The sequence below is a fragment of the Leopardus geoffroyi genome, chromosome D3 (genome assembly GCF_018350155.1).
Source record: "Leopardus geoffroyi isolate Oge1 chromosome D3, O.geoffroyi_Oge1_pat1.0, whole genome shotgun sequence".
NCBI classification, from domain to species: Eukaryota; Metazoa; Chordata; class Mammalia; order Carnivora; family Felidae; genus Leopardus; species Leopardus geoffroyi.
This window is the reverse complement of record NC_059339.1, coordinates 83,471,986-83,492,274: the sequence shown is the minus strand read 5'-3', so window position 1 is coordinate 83,492,274 and position 20,289 is coordinate 83,471,986. Positions and strand designations below refer to the sequence as shown.

General features: G+C 35.7%; 1 protein-coding gene across 3 annotated transcripts in view; it reads left to right on the top strand.

Moving 5' to 3' along the window:
- The window catches only part of CDH19 (cadherin 19), a 104,077-nt gene that overhangs the window by 71,914 nt on the left and 11,874 nt on the right, over nucleotides 1–20,289 (top strand). The window contains exon 10 of one of the 3 annotated variants that reach the window (XM_045457104.1): nucleotides 46–174. The exons of the other annotated variants lie outside the window; for them this stretch is intronic. Coding sequence (XP_045313060.1) covers nucleotides 46–90 — 45 coding nt within the window. The 3' untranslated portion in view covers nucleotides 91–174. Of the gene's footprint in view, nucleotides 1–45; nucleotides 175–20,289 lie in introns of those variants that run through there. 3 annotated transcript variants of the gene reach the window in all.

Below are 20,289 nucleotides of genomic sequence, written 5' to 3'. Positions count from 1 at the left end.
CTTTTCAAAAAAATAAAATGTAACCTTCAAGCTTTCTACTTCCAGATTCCTCAAATTTTTGAAAAATCTGCTAACACTGGGAATTCGTAGTAAATCTTTTACATTTTGTCAATGTGATAAAGAAATGTTCTTTTTTTTTGTAATTCTATAAAATAAATAATCACATATTAATTAATTTTTATTTTTTCATTCATCATGGCATAAAGAAACATGATATACAAACATAAACATGAAGAAAAAGTGCTGGGATTTTTCTGTAGCTTATAACTATTATGTCAGACATATCAATTCCCCCAAAAACCTAATTTCAATTTAATTGCTAGCTATGTAAAGATAGAAAGCATACTTAGTTTGAGATATATCACCGTTACTTCAAAGTCCTTCCCTCCTCTTTCTTTCCTTCGTTCGTTCGTTCTTTGCTCGTTTATTTTTACTTCACTATTTATTTCACGTATTTTCTCTTGTGGAACTCGCTCTTTTCATTTGCAAAAAGTAGAGCTAAAAACAGATGGTTCTTTGTTTTCAGTTCCACTACACAATAACCTTAAGTATCGTTTGCAACTGTGGGAGCTTATTAAATGTCCTAAAACATTTTTAAAAATATATAAACTAGTTTTCAGAATACTGAATGTATGTACGTATGTGTACATATGCATGTATATATGTATGTAAGCGATTATATGTATATATATTTACTATAAAATCAATTATTTCAGTAGATTCAAATTTATCAACAAAGCTAGTTGAAGACAATTTGGATTTTACAAAGATCGAAATTTTAATTTTCTACCAATAAATAATAATAGCCAACATTATGCTTTATATTCAGATACTTAATATTGTAAGAAATAGGCATATTTTAAGAATTAAGCTTTTCTGAATTGTTATGGATTGTTCAACGGTAGCATAAAGGAAATCATTAGTAGCTCTTAAAATGTGTTCTGAAATTTATTTGGCTATGTTTATTTTAGAATATGTTTTATTCCAGAAATAATTCTCGAGTCTTGCCTAAAGCATATCCTAATTTTAAGATAATAATAAAATTATAATAAACATATAAATGAATTTAAACTTTAGCTACTTGTTTTGAATTGGTTAGGATCCAGGGTTTTTGATAAAGTAAAAGGTTAATATAAAACTTTCAGAGAGACCCTGCCCCCAGATCCAGAATCAAACTAACTTAGAAACTTGTGAACAGACAGTATAGTTTAAAACGAATCACAGAAACAGAATGCAAATGACCTGCTTGCTACCCATGACTCCTATAGAAACTGAGTTTAGACATTTCTTTGAACTTGGCATTATAAATAGATTATATACTTAGAAATTTAACATATCTGCTTTTCTCAGACTTTTCAAACACATCTGTCTAACTGGACACATCAACACATATCATAAACTCAAAATTAAAATAATGTTGGAAATAATATATCTTATAATTTTCTAAATCTCTACATCTTACATTTCTGTATTTAGGATAACTTATATTTTTACAATTATTATAAGCATGATTACAGTTTGTAGTTACTGTAATATAAGTTCTTTAAAGTTTAAATATTTTATGACTTTACATAAGTGTGCATGTGTTCAGAGTGTCCCCCTGATTAGACAGCTATTTCCAAACTTAAAAAAATAAGCTTCACTTACTGCATTTTCTATACACTTATGTCTATAAATGTCCAGGGTGGTAACTCCACTTACCCAGTAAAGCTGCATGTTCATTGATCTCAGCTGGGCTGAGGTGGAGGGAAGATTTGGGAGATAACGCAGTTCACATCACAAGAGACTTGAGACCAGCGCCCCAGCCTTAGGTGATGAACACGTGTAGGGTGATGCTACTTAACTTTGATGATGACACCAGCGCCTTTATTCTAACTCTCAACTGTTGTTTGTAACAACTGTCATGAGTCACGTTTATAACAACCTTTTCAGTTTTTGCATCATGTGAGAAGATGGAAATACACATTGCTAGTAGGAACTGGCCCCCTCCACCATTGCATTAGAGTTTACTCGTGTCTTTACTCTTTGCCCAGATTCTGGCTCAGAAGCAAGAACTCAGAAGTCAGTACACTTGTAATATTGTGGAATACTCACCTCTTTTGAGAAGAGTATTTGTGGTTTGGTTTCGTTTTGGTTTCTTTTTTTTTTTTTTAATTTTTTTAATGTTTATTTTTGAGACAGAGAGAGACAGAGCATGAACGGGGGAGGTGCAGAGAGGGAGAGGGAAACACGGAATCTGAAACAGGCTCCAGGCTCTGAGCTGTCAGCACAGAGCCCGACGTGGGGCTCGAACCCACGGACCGCGAGATCATGACCTGAGCCGAAGTCAGACGCTTAACCGACTGAGCCACCCAGGCACCCCTTGTTTTGTTTTCTAGTCACTGCTCAAGGACTAGTGGCGCCATGATCACAGGAGGCCCCAGCCAGGCATTAGGGCAAAGACGAATTCACAGAAAAGGGCAGAGCAGCTGGAATTCCCTACAGCACAGTTTTCTGACTTCAGTGCTTAAAAATTTCAATGAATTTTCCAATACCGGCACATAGAAGTGTAAAACTCACTGGTCTGGTGTTTAACATTCTCTTTGATTTAGCCACAATTTATCTATCTTACTTTGTAAAAAAAAAAAAAAAAATGTAGATACTTTCCTCTTCATACTCTGAATTGCTTGTCATGCAAAATAGAAATTACAGTTTCTACTTCAGAGTTTTTTTCGTATCAAATCTTCTTTCTGGAATGCCCCTGTCTATTCCTATTGGAATTTTAACTGTACTGCAAAAGTGAACTCACATGCCACATAATCAAACTGTTTTAGAGAAACCAAGCAGATAAAGATAGGGGAAAGGGAAAAGAGAGACGGAGAAACAAAGAGAAGCAAACCATAAGAGACTCTTTTTTTTTTTTTAATTTTTTTTTAATGTTTATTTATTTCTGAGACAGGGAGAGACAGAGCTTGAGAGGGGGAGGGGCAGAGAGAGAGGGAGACACAGAATCTGAAGCAGGCTCCAGGCTCTGAGCTGTCAGCACAGAGCCCGACGTGGGGCTCGAACTCACAAACCATGAGATCATGACCCAAGCTGAAGTCGGTCGCTCAACCGACTCAGCCACCCAGGCGCCCCAAACCATAAGAGACTCTTAACTATAGAGAACCAACTGAGAGTTACTGGAGAGAAGGTGGGTGGGGGTTGGGCTAGATGGGTATTAAGGAGGGTACTTGTGATGAGCAAATGAATATTACATAATATGTTAACTAACTAAAATTTAAATGAAGATTTGAGGGGTGCCTGGCTGGTCAGTTGCTTAAGCGTCCGACTCTTGATCTTGGCTCAGGTCATGATCTCTCCGTTTATGAGATCTAGTCCCACACTGGACTCTGCACTGATAGCGTGGAGCCCACTTGGGATTCTCTCTTTCTCTCTGCTCCTCCCCTCTCAGCTCTCTCTCTCTGCCCCCTTTCTCTAAATAAATAAATAAACTTAAAAAAAAAAACTCTTAAAGAAACCTTGAAATACTAAAATAAATAAATAAATAAATAAATAAAATACAAATAAACAAGTATATATTTACAATGTCCCAGACATGATTCTAGCAACATCATAAACATTAAACCAATCCTCAAAAATTTGAAAAAATGTGAGGGAAATATATCATTTTCCAGGTTAAGGGGCCCAGAGAAGTTGTTGCTTCCTAAGACAGAGAGATTTTATACCAAGTGTTGGCATCAGAATAGATGCATAGAACCATTATATTTTGTTGCCTCTCTATTCCTAGTTTGAATAGACCTTATATATTTGTGAAATGTGTCATCTCTAGTTTAACATGTTTCCTGGATTCCAAGATACTTGTGAACAGTGAGTGAGTTTATTTTTGTATTCTCGACAACATGCAGTGTGGTTCCCAATAATAACTACTTGAATAAATGAACAAAGCATGAAGACAATAGTTCTTGAAATAAAGAGTATTTTTTCTATAATTCTCTAGGGATATACATTTTAATTTTTTAGCCTTGCATAGTATGTTTAAAACGTTGCAGTATGATGAAATCCCTTTAGGAGAGAGTATGGACAGAGTCAAGAATCAGTGTAAAGACTGAAACCTGAATGCTCCAATACTGGTGTTTGGGGGTCGGGACGCACTAGAAAATGAAATTTGCAAGGAGCAAACCAGGAAAATATGATAACATCGAAACAAAAAAAAAGTATTCTAAGGAGGAAAGGGTTATAACCTGTTTTATTTTCTGCTTACAGTTCAGGTAAAAGCAGAAAAGAAAAGATCCCATTGAATTTAACAGTAGAGATTTTAGACTTACTAGAACATTTGTAGTCAATACTTGTCACGTGCCAGGAAGAAAATATAAAGTGAGAGTATGAAAGAACATAGGGCAGAGCCTTTGGGAATGGCAATATTGAAGGATTCAGTAAAGAAAGAGAAGACAGCAAAGTAGACTGAGTAGGCGTGACCCGTCATATAGGAAAGAAACAAGACTGTTGATGCAGAGGTGCATGAATGCAACATTTTTTGAGGAGGAAGTGTCAGTAGACTTCATTCCCACTATTCTAGGAAAGAAAAAAAAATCATCCTCATAGTACCATATGGTCAAATTTATTCTTTAAAAATATGTAATTTGTATAAGTAACTCACAGCTCTATAAATAAAATGACAGTGCAAAATAACTTTATTAAAATGTGGCAAAGAGAAATCTCACTGGATGCTTGTTAGGAATGGCAAATCATGACAGAATTTAATGGTAAATCATATTACTGCAATAAAGGCCAAGACTATTGGAATAGGGGAGACAGATGCACTTAACTTTGAAACAAAACACAGGAGAGTTTTTAACACTGGGCTGAGTTAGTGAAGAGAAGGACTAGGGGACACATTGGGGGAAGGGGAGGTTGGCCCATGTGATTAGGCCATTTGTGTAATTGGCTCTTACAGAAGTTAACTTCCCACCCTCCCATAGAGACTGAGAGATAGGGGTCCTATCTTAATGGATGTCTACATTTCAAAGGGATGGTTTTCAGGGTGTTAAGAAAGACCAGCCTGATTTCTAAAATTGGAAGTTTGGGAGAAGATTTATCTACATTACCAAGGGGCAGAGAAAGAATTTGCAAAAAGAAAGAATCTATTGTAATTGGTCTAGGAAAATGGAGGGCAGGAGCCCCTAGTCAGGAAGAAATGTGTCGAAAATTGAGTCAGGCTGAAGGCAATGCTATGGTCCTCTTGGTCAATGTTAACAAAATATAAACATGATAAATATGCATTTGTGGGTATGTAATACTTCAAGAAATTTAAAATATCTTTCATAGCTCATATTTTTGTTGAAGAAAGAATGGCTATATTCTTTCCTTCATGATTGCAAAGCATTTAATCTTTAGATTTATAAACAGCAAATATAATAATCACTCTAGTTAAAGAAAATTTCCATTGCATTTCCGTCCTTCTGGTTACATTTAGATACATTCTGCCTTCAGTAGTTTTCCATTTGCAGGATAAATCAAGTAGATTTTGGTGCAAAACACTTATAAAAGACGAAAAACTACTGTCCTGTTTATTTTTAGCAAAAGAGAACGGCCCAGATTCTTATCACAAAATATCGTGTGATGAAGTCCTTCCTGTTGAATGACTAAAAGGATGATTACTATATTTTCCCTTTATCCTTAAATTCATATTGTTCATTTGCTGATTCTTGATTTTGAGAATATTCATCTGTTTTATCTTCATCTGACGACTCAGTCTCAAACACTCTTTTTTAATACGTGATCGGTTTCTCCATCATCTTGGGTCTATAGTGCTGGTTTCTGCTTTTGGGTTTCATCTATTCACAAATTACTGTGAGATGACTTCCTCTGTCAGTTTTTTCCCTCTGTCATTATAAATGTAAAAGGAAGCATTTCGAATTTTCAACTGTTTTTAAAGAAAAAATAAAATCAAACTAAGAAGATAGTGTATAAGTTTTTTGATGCCTTTTTGAGCGATGATGTAAATAAGCAACACATTTAAAGAACAGGAAGGAGAGAATGATACAATGGGGAAGATTTATTTCATTATTATATCATCCTTCCAGGCCATTCATCTTGCAAGTTACATGTAAGTCTTTTAAAAGCACATTAGATTAGGAAATATTTACAAGTAATGATGAAATGATTTGCAAAGATGATTAAATAGCAAGATGTTCAAGGCATCAAAAGGATCACTAAGTTCCTTTAATACATTCTTGATTTATAAAAGTGTCTAATGTACCCCTTCAGTAATGGAAGGTAAGATTATTTATTTCCTAATAAGTTAATGTTTCCTTATTATTAGGAACAGTTCTAAATGAAAAAAAAAAATGAAATACCAATCTTTAAAAACTAAGTAGAACTGCTCAACAAGAAACTCGAATGCTAATTTTTGATGCAACAAACTTGAAAGGTATGTTGAGAGTTGAACTCTGTGGAGGAAGAAATATGTCTGTCGGATGTAGCGGCATGGAATTCTTATGTGACTAGCTAGGGGTTAAATGCTATATGGGAAATCTACGACATGCTATACTTTTTTATAATTTTACAGATGTATAAAAGTTTGGTAACATTTTCAACATCATGTAGCTTAGGAGAGATTGAGCAAAGATTATAATTTGTGTCTGTGTCCAAGAATGATGCTTCTTTTAATGATGCCCAGATAATTATAGAGACTAGCTATCCTTAGATTATTTGCACAATACAAAAACCAATAGAAAACACGTGGTTTTCCAAAAAAAATTCTGTACTAATAAATAATTACCTCCAATTTTAATGACAAAAATAAATGTGAAATCAATACAACTGAATCTCAGCTCCTTTCTAGGATATGCATAGTTCAAACACAGAAAAAATGACACTGGTCAGTGCTATTTCATAATCAGTTCCCTTTAAGGAGGAAGGCCAAGAATCATCAAAGAAGTCAGGAAACTCCTATGTGTCACTATTGAATTTAGAAACTTGTCCAACGTCTTTAAGTACCTGAAAGAATGATACACAGCATGGCTACTTGCAATGGTCCTCCACTCAAATCTAAGGGGAAGCCAAAGCCCCCCCTCCCCCACATTGCTACACACACTGTGGTTTATAAATTGAAATCAATGTACAGATTACGAGGGCTGCCGATATATCCAACAGTACCATAGATATTTTCTTCTTAACACATGGTGGGTGATGCCTTATTTAATAATGTGGGTGTTAGGGCGCTTATGGCTCCTGAATTGTCATCGTTTGTGCCACGTTTACTCAGACATTACATGTGGAATCGATTGAGTTGGGCTCACATTTCTTGTTTGAAATTGACTTGGTAGGCTTCCTTCAAGTACAATCGAAGCCAAGCACCTAAGATCAATACGTACCTCCCTCTTTCAAAAGTGCTCCTAATCTCTTACTTGTTCCTAAAAAATCAGATAGCAATGTGCGAAACTTACAACTTAATGGAGTAAGCTCTCAAAAAATATTTGCTTTAACAGATAATAAAGCATATCCTGTGTAACTGAAATGATTTGTATGCAGACAACATAATTATTTTTAATTTAATAGTGTTTATAAGCAAAATAGTAGAAGCATTCAGTTTATTTTTTTTATTATTTTTTGACGTTTATTTATTTTTGAGAGACAGAGACAGATCATGAGGAGGGGAGGGGCAGAGAGAGGGAGACACAGAATCCGAAGCAGACTCCAGGATCTGACTGTCAGCACAGAGCCTGACACGGGGCTCGAACCCACAAACCGTGAGATCATGACCTCAGCCGATGTCAGAAGCTTAACCAACTGAGCCACCCAGGCACCCCAGCAGAGGAAATGCATTTTACTCTATTTAAGAATAAAGAGTTGATTAATAAAGTAAGAAAGCAGCTACACCATCAAAACACAAGTTGGCAAATATACGTCACATAGTATGAATTCTTGACTAAGCCAAGGAAAGATGCAGGAGCAGAATGTACTTCTCCAGATTGCAAACAGGAAATTGGGGTGTGGAGGCAGACAGGAAAGAATCTCTTCTCTGGACTCAGGAATGAGAAAGTGAATGGAACGCAAAGAAAAAAAGGAACCATCTATGATGTACCTCCTGACCTGAGATACCCCTAAGTAACTTCCAAAAAAAAAGGTGGGATAGAATGAAATATGGAGAACATAAAATTTGGAAAATGGGGTAGGGTAGATAACCTCATAATAGCAAAATCTCAGGGAGACTTTGTGCCAACAAAGATGGAGTGTGGTGTGAATTTGTTTACATTAAACATCCCAAAGTGAAGTTCCCTCTTTCTTCTCCCACTCTCTCCTTCCCCTCAACACTCTTCAAAAAAGAGCAGGCCTCTGTGATGGTCCAAAATCCCCACATGGTATAGTTTAGAGAATGCACACCTGTGCTCACCTATGTGTACACACCTACACACGTGGAAACGAAACAACAAGATGTAAGCAATCTACATCACAAAGAGAATTATAAATGGACCAAGAATGGTACGACAAACAGATCTTCAGGCATTCGTATCAGTTTCTGTGTACTTTAGACATGACCCATTAGTCTTTGATTGCTTTCATCGTTTCTGGTACAGCAATATGTTCTAGGCTCCACCATTCATTAATTTATTGCTTTGTAGCTTCACAGTCATCCTTCAATACCTGCTTAAAAAGTACCTGCGCTGTGATAGTGCGATAATGAATTGGTCCCTGTAGAGCATTTCTTTTATTGTGAATGCAACATTGAGCCTTGTCAAAGGAGGGCACTGAATGAATGAACACCGCAGAAGAAAAAGGGCTGCTCTTCCTGGCTCCTGTGTACAGCATGTCTGAGTTTCCCTCTCTCATGCTGCACAGTTGGCTTTGTCCAGCCACAAGTATAGTCCCAAAGTCCTGAAGGTATATTCCCTCGGCAACCATACAAGTCTTTCCCAGGCCCGATGAGTTCTATGCCGCCCTCCCAGCGCGGATGCCGTGAGCTCTAGACCTTGCACCTTCAGTGACCTCCTGGCTTTTTCTGCATTTCTGTCCACCGGCATACGTGTACCCTGGAGGTTTGTTCTGCTTGCCTGGAGAATGTGGACTAGCTCTGGCCTCGGCCACCCAGTGAACTCCTTTGTCCTGAAAGCAAGACGCTGCAAGCATACGTTCTCCAAGGAGACCTAAAGCTTGTTTTGGAGACAGCCTCCCTTCCATACTTGTCCGTCTGGATAATTTCACTGAACTTCCAAGGACCCTTTGGAGTTATTCTATCTTTATAGTTACTCTCGTATGGTAGCTTAATCATTCTTTATATTAATCTTCCTCCTTTTAAGTTGCTGTGTGCTTCCTGTCCCTCAATTGGACCCAGACTGATACTTCAAGCTCGTCTTTTTATATTTCCTGCCTCAGATTCGGAAGCAGTCATTTTCCTAAGATTTTGTGATATTGCAGTGGAGTGTTGCAGAACATACAGATCGAATGGGCAGTAACTAAAGCTGAGATACCCACCCCAGAAAATCAAGAAAAATCCTGCTTCCTCTTCCTCTCTTGCTCTCACTACGTGGCTCCCCTATTCTCGGTCTTTCAACAATGTGGAAGATCACTCTAAAGGAAACTCTCCCACTGTTTGCTCTCTCTTTGTTCATTTGCTTCAGTTATTTAAAATCATGTACTTTCGAGGGACACAGATATGATCACTTTCAGAGGGCTTTCTTTAATTAGAACTATTACAAGTATTCAGAGGTAAATAATTTTCGCTCAAATTGCAAATCATAAGCCCACCCATCATTCATGAGTTGGGATAGTTCTGTCATACGTATGTGCGTGTGTGCATTGAGGCACATATATATGTATGAAGCTATGCAACACTGTGGCAAATGATGCTTTTTTCTAACCAAATACTTTGAATTTCTAGTACAGACATGCATCCTAGGAGTAGTCCAGAACTCATTACCTTAAATATGATTGAATTAATGCAGACAATATTTATTTAAGTTTATTTACTTAGAGAGAGAGAGAGGGAGAGGGAGAGAGCACACAGGGGAGGGACAGGGAGAGAAGAGAGAGAGAGAGAATCTTAAGCACGCTCCACACTGTCAGTGCAGACCCCGACGTGGGTCTCAATCCCAAGAACGGCGAGATGGTGACCTGAGCCGAAACCAAGAGACAGATGCTCAACTGACGGAGTCACCCAGGTGCCCCTAATATGGACAATATTTAAAGGTGACAATACCAAAAAGAGGCAAACAACGATTTTAAACATCAGAAGCGTCAGAGAAGACCGAGGATGCCAAAACAAATGCAATAAAAAATATAATGCTTGAAAGCAGTGTCGAATTTAGTAAGTCTTTTTAATGACCAATAATTATATTCATAAACTCTATACCTTTTTCTTGAGATCAGTAAATTTTAATGAAATATAAAGCCAAAATATAGATGGGGAAATAACTACTTGCAAAAACCTGAAAAAGTTATTCTGTTATTATTATACACTAGCGCTTGCTGGTTGATAAGAAATCATCTTGTTTCACAGCTGGTTCCTTGGTATTGATGTAGTAAATGATCTTTCAGAAATACTATGAGTGAGCTTGCCAGTGAAGAAATATTCACCTCCATTATACCCATTATAGATGACACCTTCATTATTTCTGAAAGTGAATTTTCTCTAGTATATGTTGATCCTACTGTGTTTACCCAAATCATTTTCTATAATTTGCTTTTCCTAAAAATTGCATAATTTTTATTTGTTATCAAGTACTGAGTTCTATTAGTCCTTTAAAATAGAATGTCTACTGCTTATATTCATCAAGAGTAAGCATTTTTAAAAAATTGATTTATAGAAAACATATTTATGAAATTATTTATGGGTATAGAAATACAAACAAAGTAAGTAGGTGAAAATGAGTGTAAAATAAAATGTGCCCATGTAGCTGATCTTACTTAAGTTAGGAATAACAACCAAAGTAAAAGGTGTTTGGGGATGCCAATTATCCAATAAAGCACCTTAAACCCAATAAAGGAAAAGCAGTCTTTCTTTTATTTGTTTTTTATTTAATGTTTACTTATTTTTAGGAGAGACAAGAGTGTGAGTGCGGGAGGGACAGAGAGAGAGGGAAACAGAATCTGAAGCAGACTCTAGGCTCTGAGCTGTCAGCACAGAGTCCGGTGCAGGGCTCAAACCCACGAACCGCGAGATCATGAACGGAGCGGAAGTTGGACGCTTAACCGACCAAGCCACCCAGGCACCCTGAGAAAAGCAGCCTTTCAAATTGGCTCCTAGATTAGTAGAACAACCAGATTAATGAGTCTTGAAATCACACAATTTAAGGCAATTAGATTCCAGAATAATCGATAAGTTATTCTCTAAAAGCAACATTCTCCCTCATCACCTTCATTTTGGCACCAAAATTATCAGATTTTAAAAATTTGTATTTACAAATAATTAGGGTGAGACACTTTGAATTGTGACACTTGTTTTTTAAAGCTTGTGATGTGACTATATGTGTGAGACTTTATAAGATTGTCCATAAGCTAAGCTGGTTCACTTTTATAATATAAATCTATGAATAAGTGGGTAGGGCAAAGTGTAGCATTTTAAAAACTTTAAAATTTTCCAAATGCATTTCAGTGAGGATCAGTATGTCTTAAATCAATGTTCTATTATATACAATATTGTTTTAGAATTATTTTAGATAGGATTTTGCTTGTTTCTTCCCAAAATTTTAATTTCCTTTCTTTTTTAAACTCCAAATAGTAATTTCTTAATGACAAATTTATTTGGGAATGTTGGAGATTGACTGCTTGACTTCATTAGAACATTATAAAACTAAACAATAAGTCACTTTTTTCTACTTAGTTATCATTCTTGGCACCAAAGTGATCAGAGTTAAGGAAAAGATAGGCATTTGGTCTTTCTCTCTCTCTCTCTCTCTCTCTTGCTCTCTCTTTCTTTTTTTTTTTTGTAGTGATATTATCTACTAAACCTTTAATGTAGTCTTAAGCAATACAAAGCACACAGCTTTCCAATGATAACTGAATGTATCTGTGTGAATTTGGTGAATTTGCCTCTTTACCATTTGAGAAAAATTGACAGAATAGGAAAATAATTTTCCTCCCCTTATTTGTTCTTTAAATGTTCCCCTTGTTTTTCATCTGTCTGGTTTTGTCCCAATGTTTAGAGAGACAAAGCGTACTTTAGAGAGGAATGCAATGAACATTTGCTTTCTGGTATTAATTTGGGGGCATTTCGTGGGCTAATTGGTATTCTTCATTATTGTCTAAAAATCACATATGTAGAAAACCGTGGTTTTTAATTCAAATATGTTTCCCCTCCTGTGGGAGTGAAACCTCAAAAACAACAGTAAACAACAATGGCAGAAAGATTGCCTGACATAATAGCAAGAGAATTTTACTAGCTCACACACTCCCCAGATTAGATGATGATCTCACCACACTGACTACCGATTTCCTCATTTCCTCGCTTGAAAAAGAAACGTACGTTGGCCCTATAATTCCTATCGTGTAAGGAGTTAGTAAGGATAAAATATTATTAAATGAGAAAATGGGTAGCATTGGCCTTTGTTACAAATAATTTTGTTACTATTAAAATGAATAGTTAAGAGTAGTTTTAGAAGTTCTTAACATGGGGCTCATTTCCCTTCTAAAGAGATTCTAAATGAGCTGTAAGGTGTCTGTGCACATGTGACATTACCCAGAAACAAAACTGCCAATGCGGATTGCTAGATGAGGGTGCGAACAGATTAATAGTGTTTCATTCCAGGCTTAAAGGAATCCGTTATTTATAAACTAAATGTTTAAAAGTTACAAATTTCAATATAAACATTATTGTGGTTGGTTTGGTTTTGTTTATTGGAGTTTTGATTTTGTCAGATTCTTGATTTTTTTTTTTTTGATTGGTTTGAAACAGATTAAGTTGTTGCTTTTTAAATCTTTGGAGCAATAGCTCAATAAATTGCATTTGCCATTTTTTTTTCCTTAAAGTAATTACACACTTCTTTTTTTTGTTGACCAGATTATTTATTTGTAGTACAAGAAAAATGAAGCCTTTGAGTATGCTAATGAAAACAAACAAAATACTAATTAAATCAATAGGGGTACAGAAAACCCATATTTTATAATACAATATTTGTGTGTTCTAAAAAATGTGGAAATCTGGATAACGTGAACACTATTGCAGAGAAAATGCATAGATACATATAAATTCTCTAGTCTTTTCAACCAATTTTGCTGAGCCAATTAGATATTCATAGGAAAGAAATAGAAAAATCCACCTAAACCTCATACCTTATACAAAAGTTATTTCAAAATGTGTCATACATTTATATGTACACCTAAAGCTGTAAAACTTTTAGAAAGAAGTAAACACATGAAAAAACTATTCTCTATGGCTACACAGAGTTCTTAGATATAGCACCAAAGGCCCAATCCATAAGAAAAAAAAAAAGTATTGACTTTGTAATAATTAAAAAAAATGTGGAAATCCCTGTTAAAAGGATTAAAAAAACAATCTACAGATTGGAAGAAAATATTTGGAAACCAAAGATTACTCAATGGATTTATATCCGGACTATACAAATAACTCTTAAAACTCATCAGTAAAAAATTAAATAACACAATTATAAAATAGGCAAAAGACATGACAAGACATTTCCCTGCAAGGTTATACGGAAAGCAAAAAAGCACACGAAAAGATGTTGACCATAATTAGTTATCTGGAGAATGGAGTTAAAAATTACAATGAGATGTTACTACACACCGACCAGAATGGCTACAAAAACAACACCCGGTGACATAATCTAATGCTGGGAGGTGAGGGGGTGGACGTAAAAAGTGAATTATAGTTTGACAGTTTATTATAAAACTGAGCATGTACTTACCGTACAATCTAATAATCACACATTTGGGCGGAGTGTGGCACACGTCAGAGAAATACTGACATTTACATAAAAATATTCATGGCAACTCTATTCATAATACAGCCGAAACTGGAAATAATCTACATGTCAGTTACCCGGAGAACGATTAAATAAAGCATGATACATCCATAAAATGGAATACTACCTGGCCATAAAAAGGAACAGATAATGAATACATGCAGAGCACAATGGATCTCAAGGGCATTATGTTTCATGAAAAAGGCAATATCCTAAACCTTATGTGCTTTATGATTCCATTTATAGTACATCCTCCAAAAGGAAGGAGTGAGGGGGGGGGTGTGACAAGAAAGAGGGGTATGAAGGAGTTCACCTGTGGTGATGAAACTCTTCTGTATCCTGATTGGGTGTGGTGACACTGGTCTTTACATGAGATCAAATTGTTTGAGTTACTCACACTCATGCCAACACACACATGCACGGGTACATGGATGTAAGAGCCAGTGAAAACCGACGAAATTTTCTCTTTAACACTATTGTACCCATCTGAATTTCCAGGAATTGAAATTGTACTACAGTTATGGAAGATGTAACCATTGGGTTCACTGAAACAAGTATTTAAAATACTCTATGCGGGGCGCCTGGGTGGCTCAGTCGGTTAAGCGGCCGACTTCGGCTCAGGTCATAATCTCGCGATCCGTGGGTTCAAGCCCCACGTCAGGCTCTGTGCTGACAGCTCAGAGCCTGGAGCCTGTTTCGGATTCTGTGTCTCCCTCTTTCTCTGACCCTCCCCTGTTCATGCTCTCTCTCTGTCTCAAAAATAAATAAATGTTAAAAAAAAATTAAAAAAAAATACTCTGCACTGATTTTGAAATTTTTTGAGAATCTACAGTTATTTCAAAATGAAACTTAAAAATCATTTGCTGGAATGAAAGATAATAAAAGACAAAAGAAATGATGTAAGAAAAATAAGAGTTTCAAAGAATAATCATTAATATTATTGAGAATACTTGAGGCCAAGAAATCCACGAAGTTAAATAATATCAAAATTATAAATTACAACTAATCCCTATGCTATATAAATTTTCCCAAAGCATCCAAAACAAGGGAGCCTCCTCAGGTTACTTTAAATAGCTTTACTCATAGTAAAAAAAAAAAAAAAAAAAAATGACAGAATTAAATACCTGCAAACATAAAATCAAACACAAAACAGTTATTAAGAATATGGCTGTCTGTAAGCATTATATGTGAATTGCAATTAAAAACAATTTATTAATGTATTAAGTGCTGATACACAGCACAGAAACGATATCCTTAGGAGAATAACAAAAAAATTAGATCTATGAATATTTTCCATTATATCAATATCTCAAAGGAACAAAAAGATACACACCAACTTTTCATTTGATGATGTTAAGAAGCCCTTTGATAAAATTAAACTTAAATTCTGGGTAATGAAATGCAGCCATAATAAGTATCATAAGAAAAAAATGATAAAACTAACACTCAAATCAATAGTCAAGATCTCAATATTGAAACAAGTGGGGTACCATACTTTAAAACAATGATGGAGGGGCACCTGGGTGGTTCAGTCAGTTAAGCGTCAGCTCAGGTCACGATCTCGCGGTCCACGGGTTCGAGCCCCGCGTCGGGCTCTGGGCTGATGGCTCAGAGCCTGGAGCCTGCTTCCAATTCTGTGTCTCCCTCTCTCTCTACCCCTCCCCTGTTCATGTTCTGTCTCTCTCTGTCTCAAAAATAAATAAACGTTAAAAAAAAATTAAAACAATGATGGAGAAGAAATTTCTGCTTTCACACTGTGATTTTTCATAGCGTTCTGAACCTCAGGTCCATACAATAATATGTAAAATATATTTTAAAAATTACTGAAAAGAAGGACATTTGTTTGAGGAAGTGAGACCTAGTGCAGGACTATAAGGAAATATGATGGACTTTTAAGCACCTGAAGTCACATTTAAAAATGTAAAATCGGAGAGTTGCTGCTCAACCTATATAAAGTGTCGGTTATACAAGATGAGTAAGTCTGTGCCTGTAGTTAACAATGTGGTGTTGTGTACTTAAAAATTTTTAAGAGCATAGATCTTAACAATGTTCTTAGCAAATTAAAGTTTAAAAAATTAAAAAAAAACAGAAATAACTCACTGCGTATTTCTATGATATATACCGAATGCTATTATTTTCATAGGTAATGAATTAAAAATCATTAAGGAAATATTTTATGTGTCTTCTCATACTGTGAAGATCATTCTTGGTCTTATTTCCCACAGGCTTAATTTCTGGACAAGATGACAAATTAAAAAGTGTCTATGTGCTTTGGATAGGTCATCCATATATTGTAGAAAATCAAAATGCCAGAATAGGTGCCCTCGATTCTGGAGAAAATCAGGCATTTCCTTGATCCACATGGTTCTGTTTTTGTTCTTGGTGTGTAAATGCCCAGGGTGGGGAGCAGAGGAGGGAGAGAATACTCAGTAGTTTGCAGAATATGAATATAATAAATGAGCTGACATTAGGGCAATTTGCCTTTCCTGTTTGGTGGAAATAGTTCTAATTTTTCAAATTGATGATTCCCATTATCTTGACTGATACCAAATATCTTTTTGAGAAGTAAAGTATAATATCAGTGATGTTAGATTCTTTTATATCAATATTCTGTCTAATGTAAAGACATGTTGTCTCCATGTAAAAACTTTCTGCTGCCTAAATTTCCATGATCCTACATTATAATCTGGTTTTCTTCTCACCTTCCTTTCTTTCTTGTGTCCCGTCCTTTTAATTTTTTTTTAAGATCACTCTTTCATGATAACTTCTAGATCTTTATGCCTGTTCTTTCTCCTATATTTCAAGCTGTATGCCCAGTTAGCTAGAGAGTTCCGCTTGTATGTCCTAAGGTTACACCACATTTCCTTCTAAGCCTGCCCTGTTTTTTTCAATATCCCTTGCCAAATTACCGTAACTCACCAAATTGTGCAGGAAAGATGGACGTGTGGACATCATCCTTAATTCATTCTGGTCGTTTCTTCTTCATATTTAATCTGTCGTTAATTCTGTTGATTCTATCCCCTGAGTACCTCCGTACTTTAGCCTCACTCTTTCTACCCTACCAGAGACCTGGAGTGAATCATGGACGGTTCTGCTGAAGGACCGTCCTATAAAATCAAATTTCTCTTCCAGTCTCACAGCTCACATGCAGGGATACACCACAGTTGTTGCTGTTATCAATTAAGTCTGAGAGCATGGAGACAATTTCCATGGCAGTTTCTAGTGGTGGGAAAATAGTCAGAAGAATACATCCTACGCCCTCTTGGAAAGGGTGAAATGTTACGTTGATGATGCAACATTCCCTATGGGAAAGTTGGAGTCTGGGAAACCTTCACCTGAAAGCATGCTGTTACCATCTTCAGTTTAGGCAAACACTTCAGCAATCTCCATATAATTTCTCATTTAAAATAACACGTTCTGTAACTGTGGATGTTATTGTCTTTATGTATCACATCAGAAGGTTTTGAATACAAACCAAACGCTCTCCTGGATCATGGCAACAACTTGTTAACGAGGTTCCCTATTTCCAGATCCACACTAAAGGTGTCTTCAGAATGAACATTCTAAAATGCAGAAATTTCCCAAACATTTGGATCATGGGATCTCAGATAAAAAATAAAATCTTTTTTTTTTTTTTCCCAATTTATAACTTGTGAGTGGACCTCGGTATAAAGTACAAGCTTGGTGATATGCCCTTCTAGAACATTCATGGCATCACCACTGCTTACCTCTGAAGTGTCATCTTTTATTTTTAGGTTAGATGCCAGGTCCTCTGACCCCCAAATGTTTTAAGTATTATGTGCTTTGGGTGTTTTATTCTGCACTTTTATTCTACAGGTAGTACGTCCCTCTTCTCCATTAGAATGTAAACTGTGGTGACAGAGACACTTGGTCCTGGCCACTGTTGCACCCCCAGGGCCTGAGATGGCTTGGTGTGTTCCAAATGCCAATGAAATATTTGCTAAACAGATACCTTTGGGATATTAGTCAAATATGTTTATACATTAATGTTTTCATTTATATATTATGTTATATGAATTTTTAGAAAGTATGTTTTTAAAATTCATTTAACAAAAGGAATATATAGATATAGATATAGATATACTGATATACAAATTTAAGAAAGTACAATTTTTAAATGAATATAAGTAGATATCTATAAGTAAACATCAAGACATTATATATCTATGACATTTAAATGCATATAATTTTGTTAAAAGTCGTTTTTAGAAACGTAGAGTATCTCTGTCTCTGTCCAGTACCAAAACATTAGAATACTATGAGCTTCTCAACATTTTCTCCTAATAACATGCTAAACAAAGAAAGAAAACAGACTATCGACTAGATTTTCTTGTCAGCTCTAATTCTATTACTGTATTAATTAATACTTTGGCCTTTTGAACAGATATTCAACAACAATTTTGAATCCTTTATTTTCTCAAAACAAGTCTAATTTGTAATCATGTTCTCAGTGGAGTGGTATAAAAAGTGACAGTCTTGGGGCTCCTGGGTGGCGCAGTCGGTTAAGCGTCCGACTTCAGCCAGGTCACGATCTCGCGGTCCGTGAGTTCGAGCCCCGCGTCGGGCTCTGGGCTGATGGCTCAGAGCCTGGAGCCTGTTTCCGATTCTGTGTCTCCCTCTCTCTCTGCCCCTCCCCCGTTCATGCTCTGTCTCTCTCTGTCCCAAAAATAAACATTGAAAAAAAAAATTAAAAAAAAAAAAGTGACAGTCTTACGCAAATTTGTTGACTATATTTCCAGAGAGTGGGAGAAAGAATTTGCATTTATAGCTTGATGCAAGGTACAACTACCTAGGATAACTAAATAAGCAGCAATTTAGTTGAAATTTTAAAAATCCTTCCATGTATTCATTTAGTGCAGCTCTCACGTTTTGTTTAATGTGCATTAATAGAAATTGGTTTATTAAACACATTCCAAGGAATTCAGAATTTATATCAATACTCAATACCTGTATTTTGATTCATCATTTATTTTTTTAATTCATCGTTTATAATCTTATTTGAAAATTCCTCAGCTAATCCTGGAAGTAGATTTCACTGAGATCTACTGTTCAGGTAACGAAACAGACTCAAATGTATTAACTGTTTGCTCCAAATCCATGTATAATACTTACTTCTTTGCCTAGCTATCAAAAAATTGCATGTTTAATAAAGGTCATACCTATATTCTGTGTCAAAAATGAATGTTGTACTGATTTTTTAAATCAGAATAATTAATCTAGGAATGGCATTTTAGTAAGTTGGCCCATGTGTGCCTCTTTTTTTTTTTTTTTTTAAAGAAGTCATTATGCATGGTAATGGACAGGTGCAAAATGATTATTTTTTTCCCATGATTATCTTTAAAGTCAAATACCATTTGTAGTTCTAGAAAATGATTAAATGGAAACTTATGCCAATATTTAACTACCTTTGACCCGTAAATGCAAATTTCTTTCATTTCTACCTAATAATATGTTCTCTGTCTGCATTCATGGTTTTCACACGGTATTTCTTTGTCTGGATCACACTTGCCCCATTAATTCATGTTTTTTTACTCAAGTATTCGTTCACTTCCACCTTGGAAAATCATTTTCTTTCTCCTATGTTAATACTCAGATTTTTTTCTTCTTTTTTTTCCTCAACCATTATTTTTGGTGTCTCTCTTTTCTATAGGAATTATATTACTTATTTCTGTGCATGTCTCTGTCTTGTATGAGACTTTGTTTTGTTTGCTTCTTGTATGCCACCTCCTTTACAGTGTTTTGTTTTTTTGGGTTTTTTTTGTATGCAAACTTCAGGAACAAGAACAGGTCCAGGGCTTGAACAATGTGTTCTGTGGGGGAATAGAAAATGGTGGCCAGGGGCTTGGGGGTGTGAGATAGAGGGAGAGATTGGTAAAGGATAAACTTTCAGTGATAAGATGAATAAAGTCCAAGGATCGAATGTGTAACATGGTGCCTATGCTGATAAAACTCTATACATTTGCTAAAAAAGTAGAACTTGGAAAAATGATAAAGATGTAAGGTGATGGATGTGGTAATTAATTCCATGGAGAGAATCTTTTCACAGCGTATATGTATATCAAATCATCCTGATGCACAGTTTAAATATTTTCCAATCTTATTTTTCTCAATAAATCTGAAGAAAATGTGCTCTGAGGCCCACGTTCGCTACTCATTTCACGCTAGTGGTAGCGTCAGCTTGCATTCAGATTCTGACCCAACCGTTTTATTTACCTGAGATCCTTAGGTGACCTGAAGCAAAATATAAATAAATATCAAACGAAGACAATAATAGGATTTATCACATAGGATAATTGTGAAGATGGCTTACGGTGATATATAAAATAATCTCAGGCCCTTAGGTGAGTTCCCATTGAGACGTGGTTAT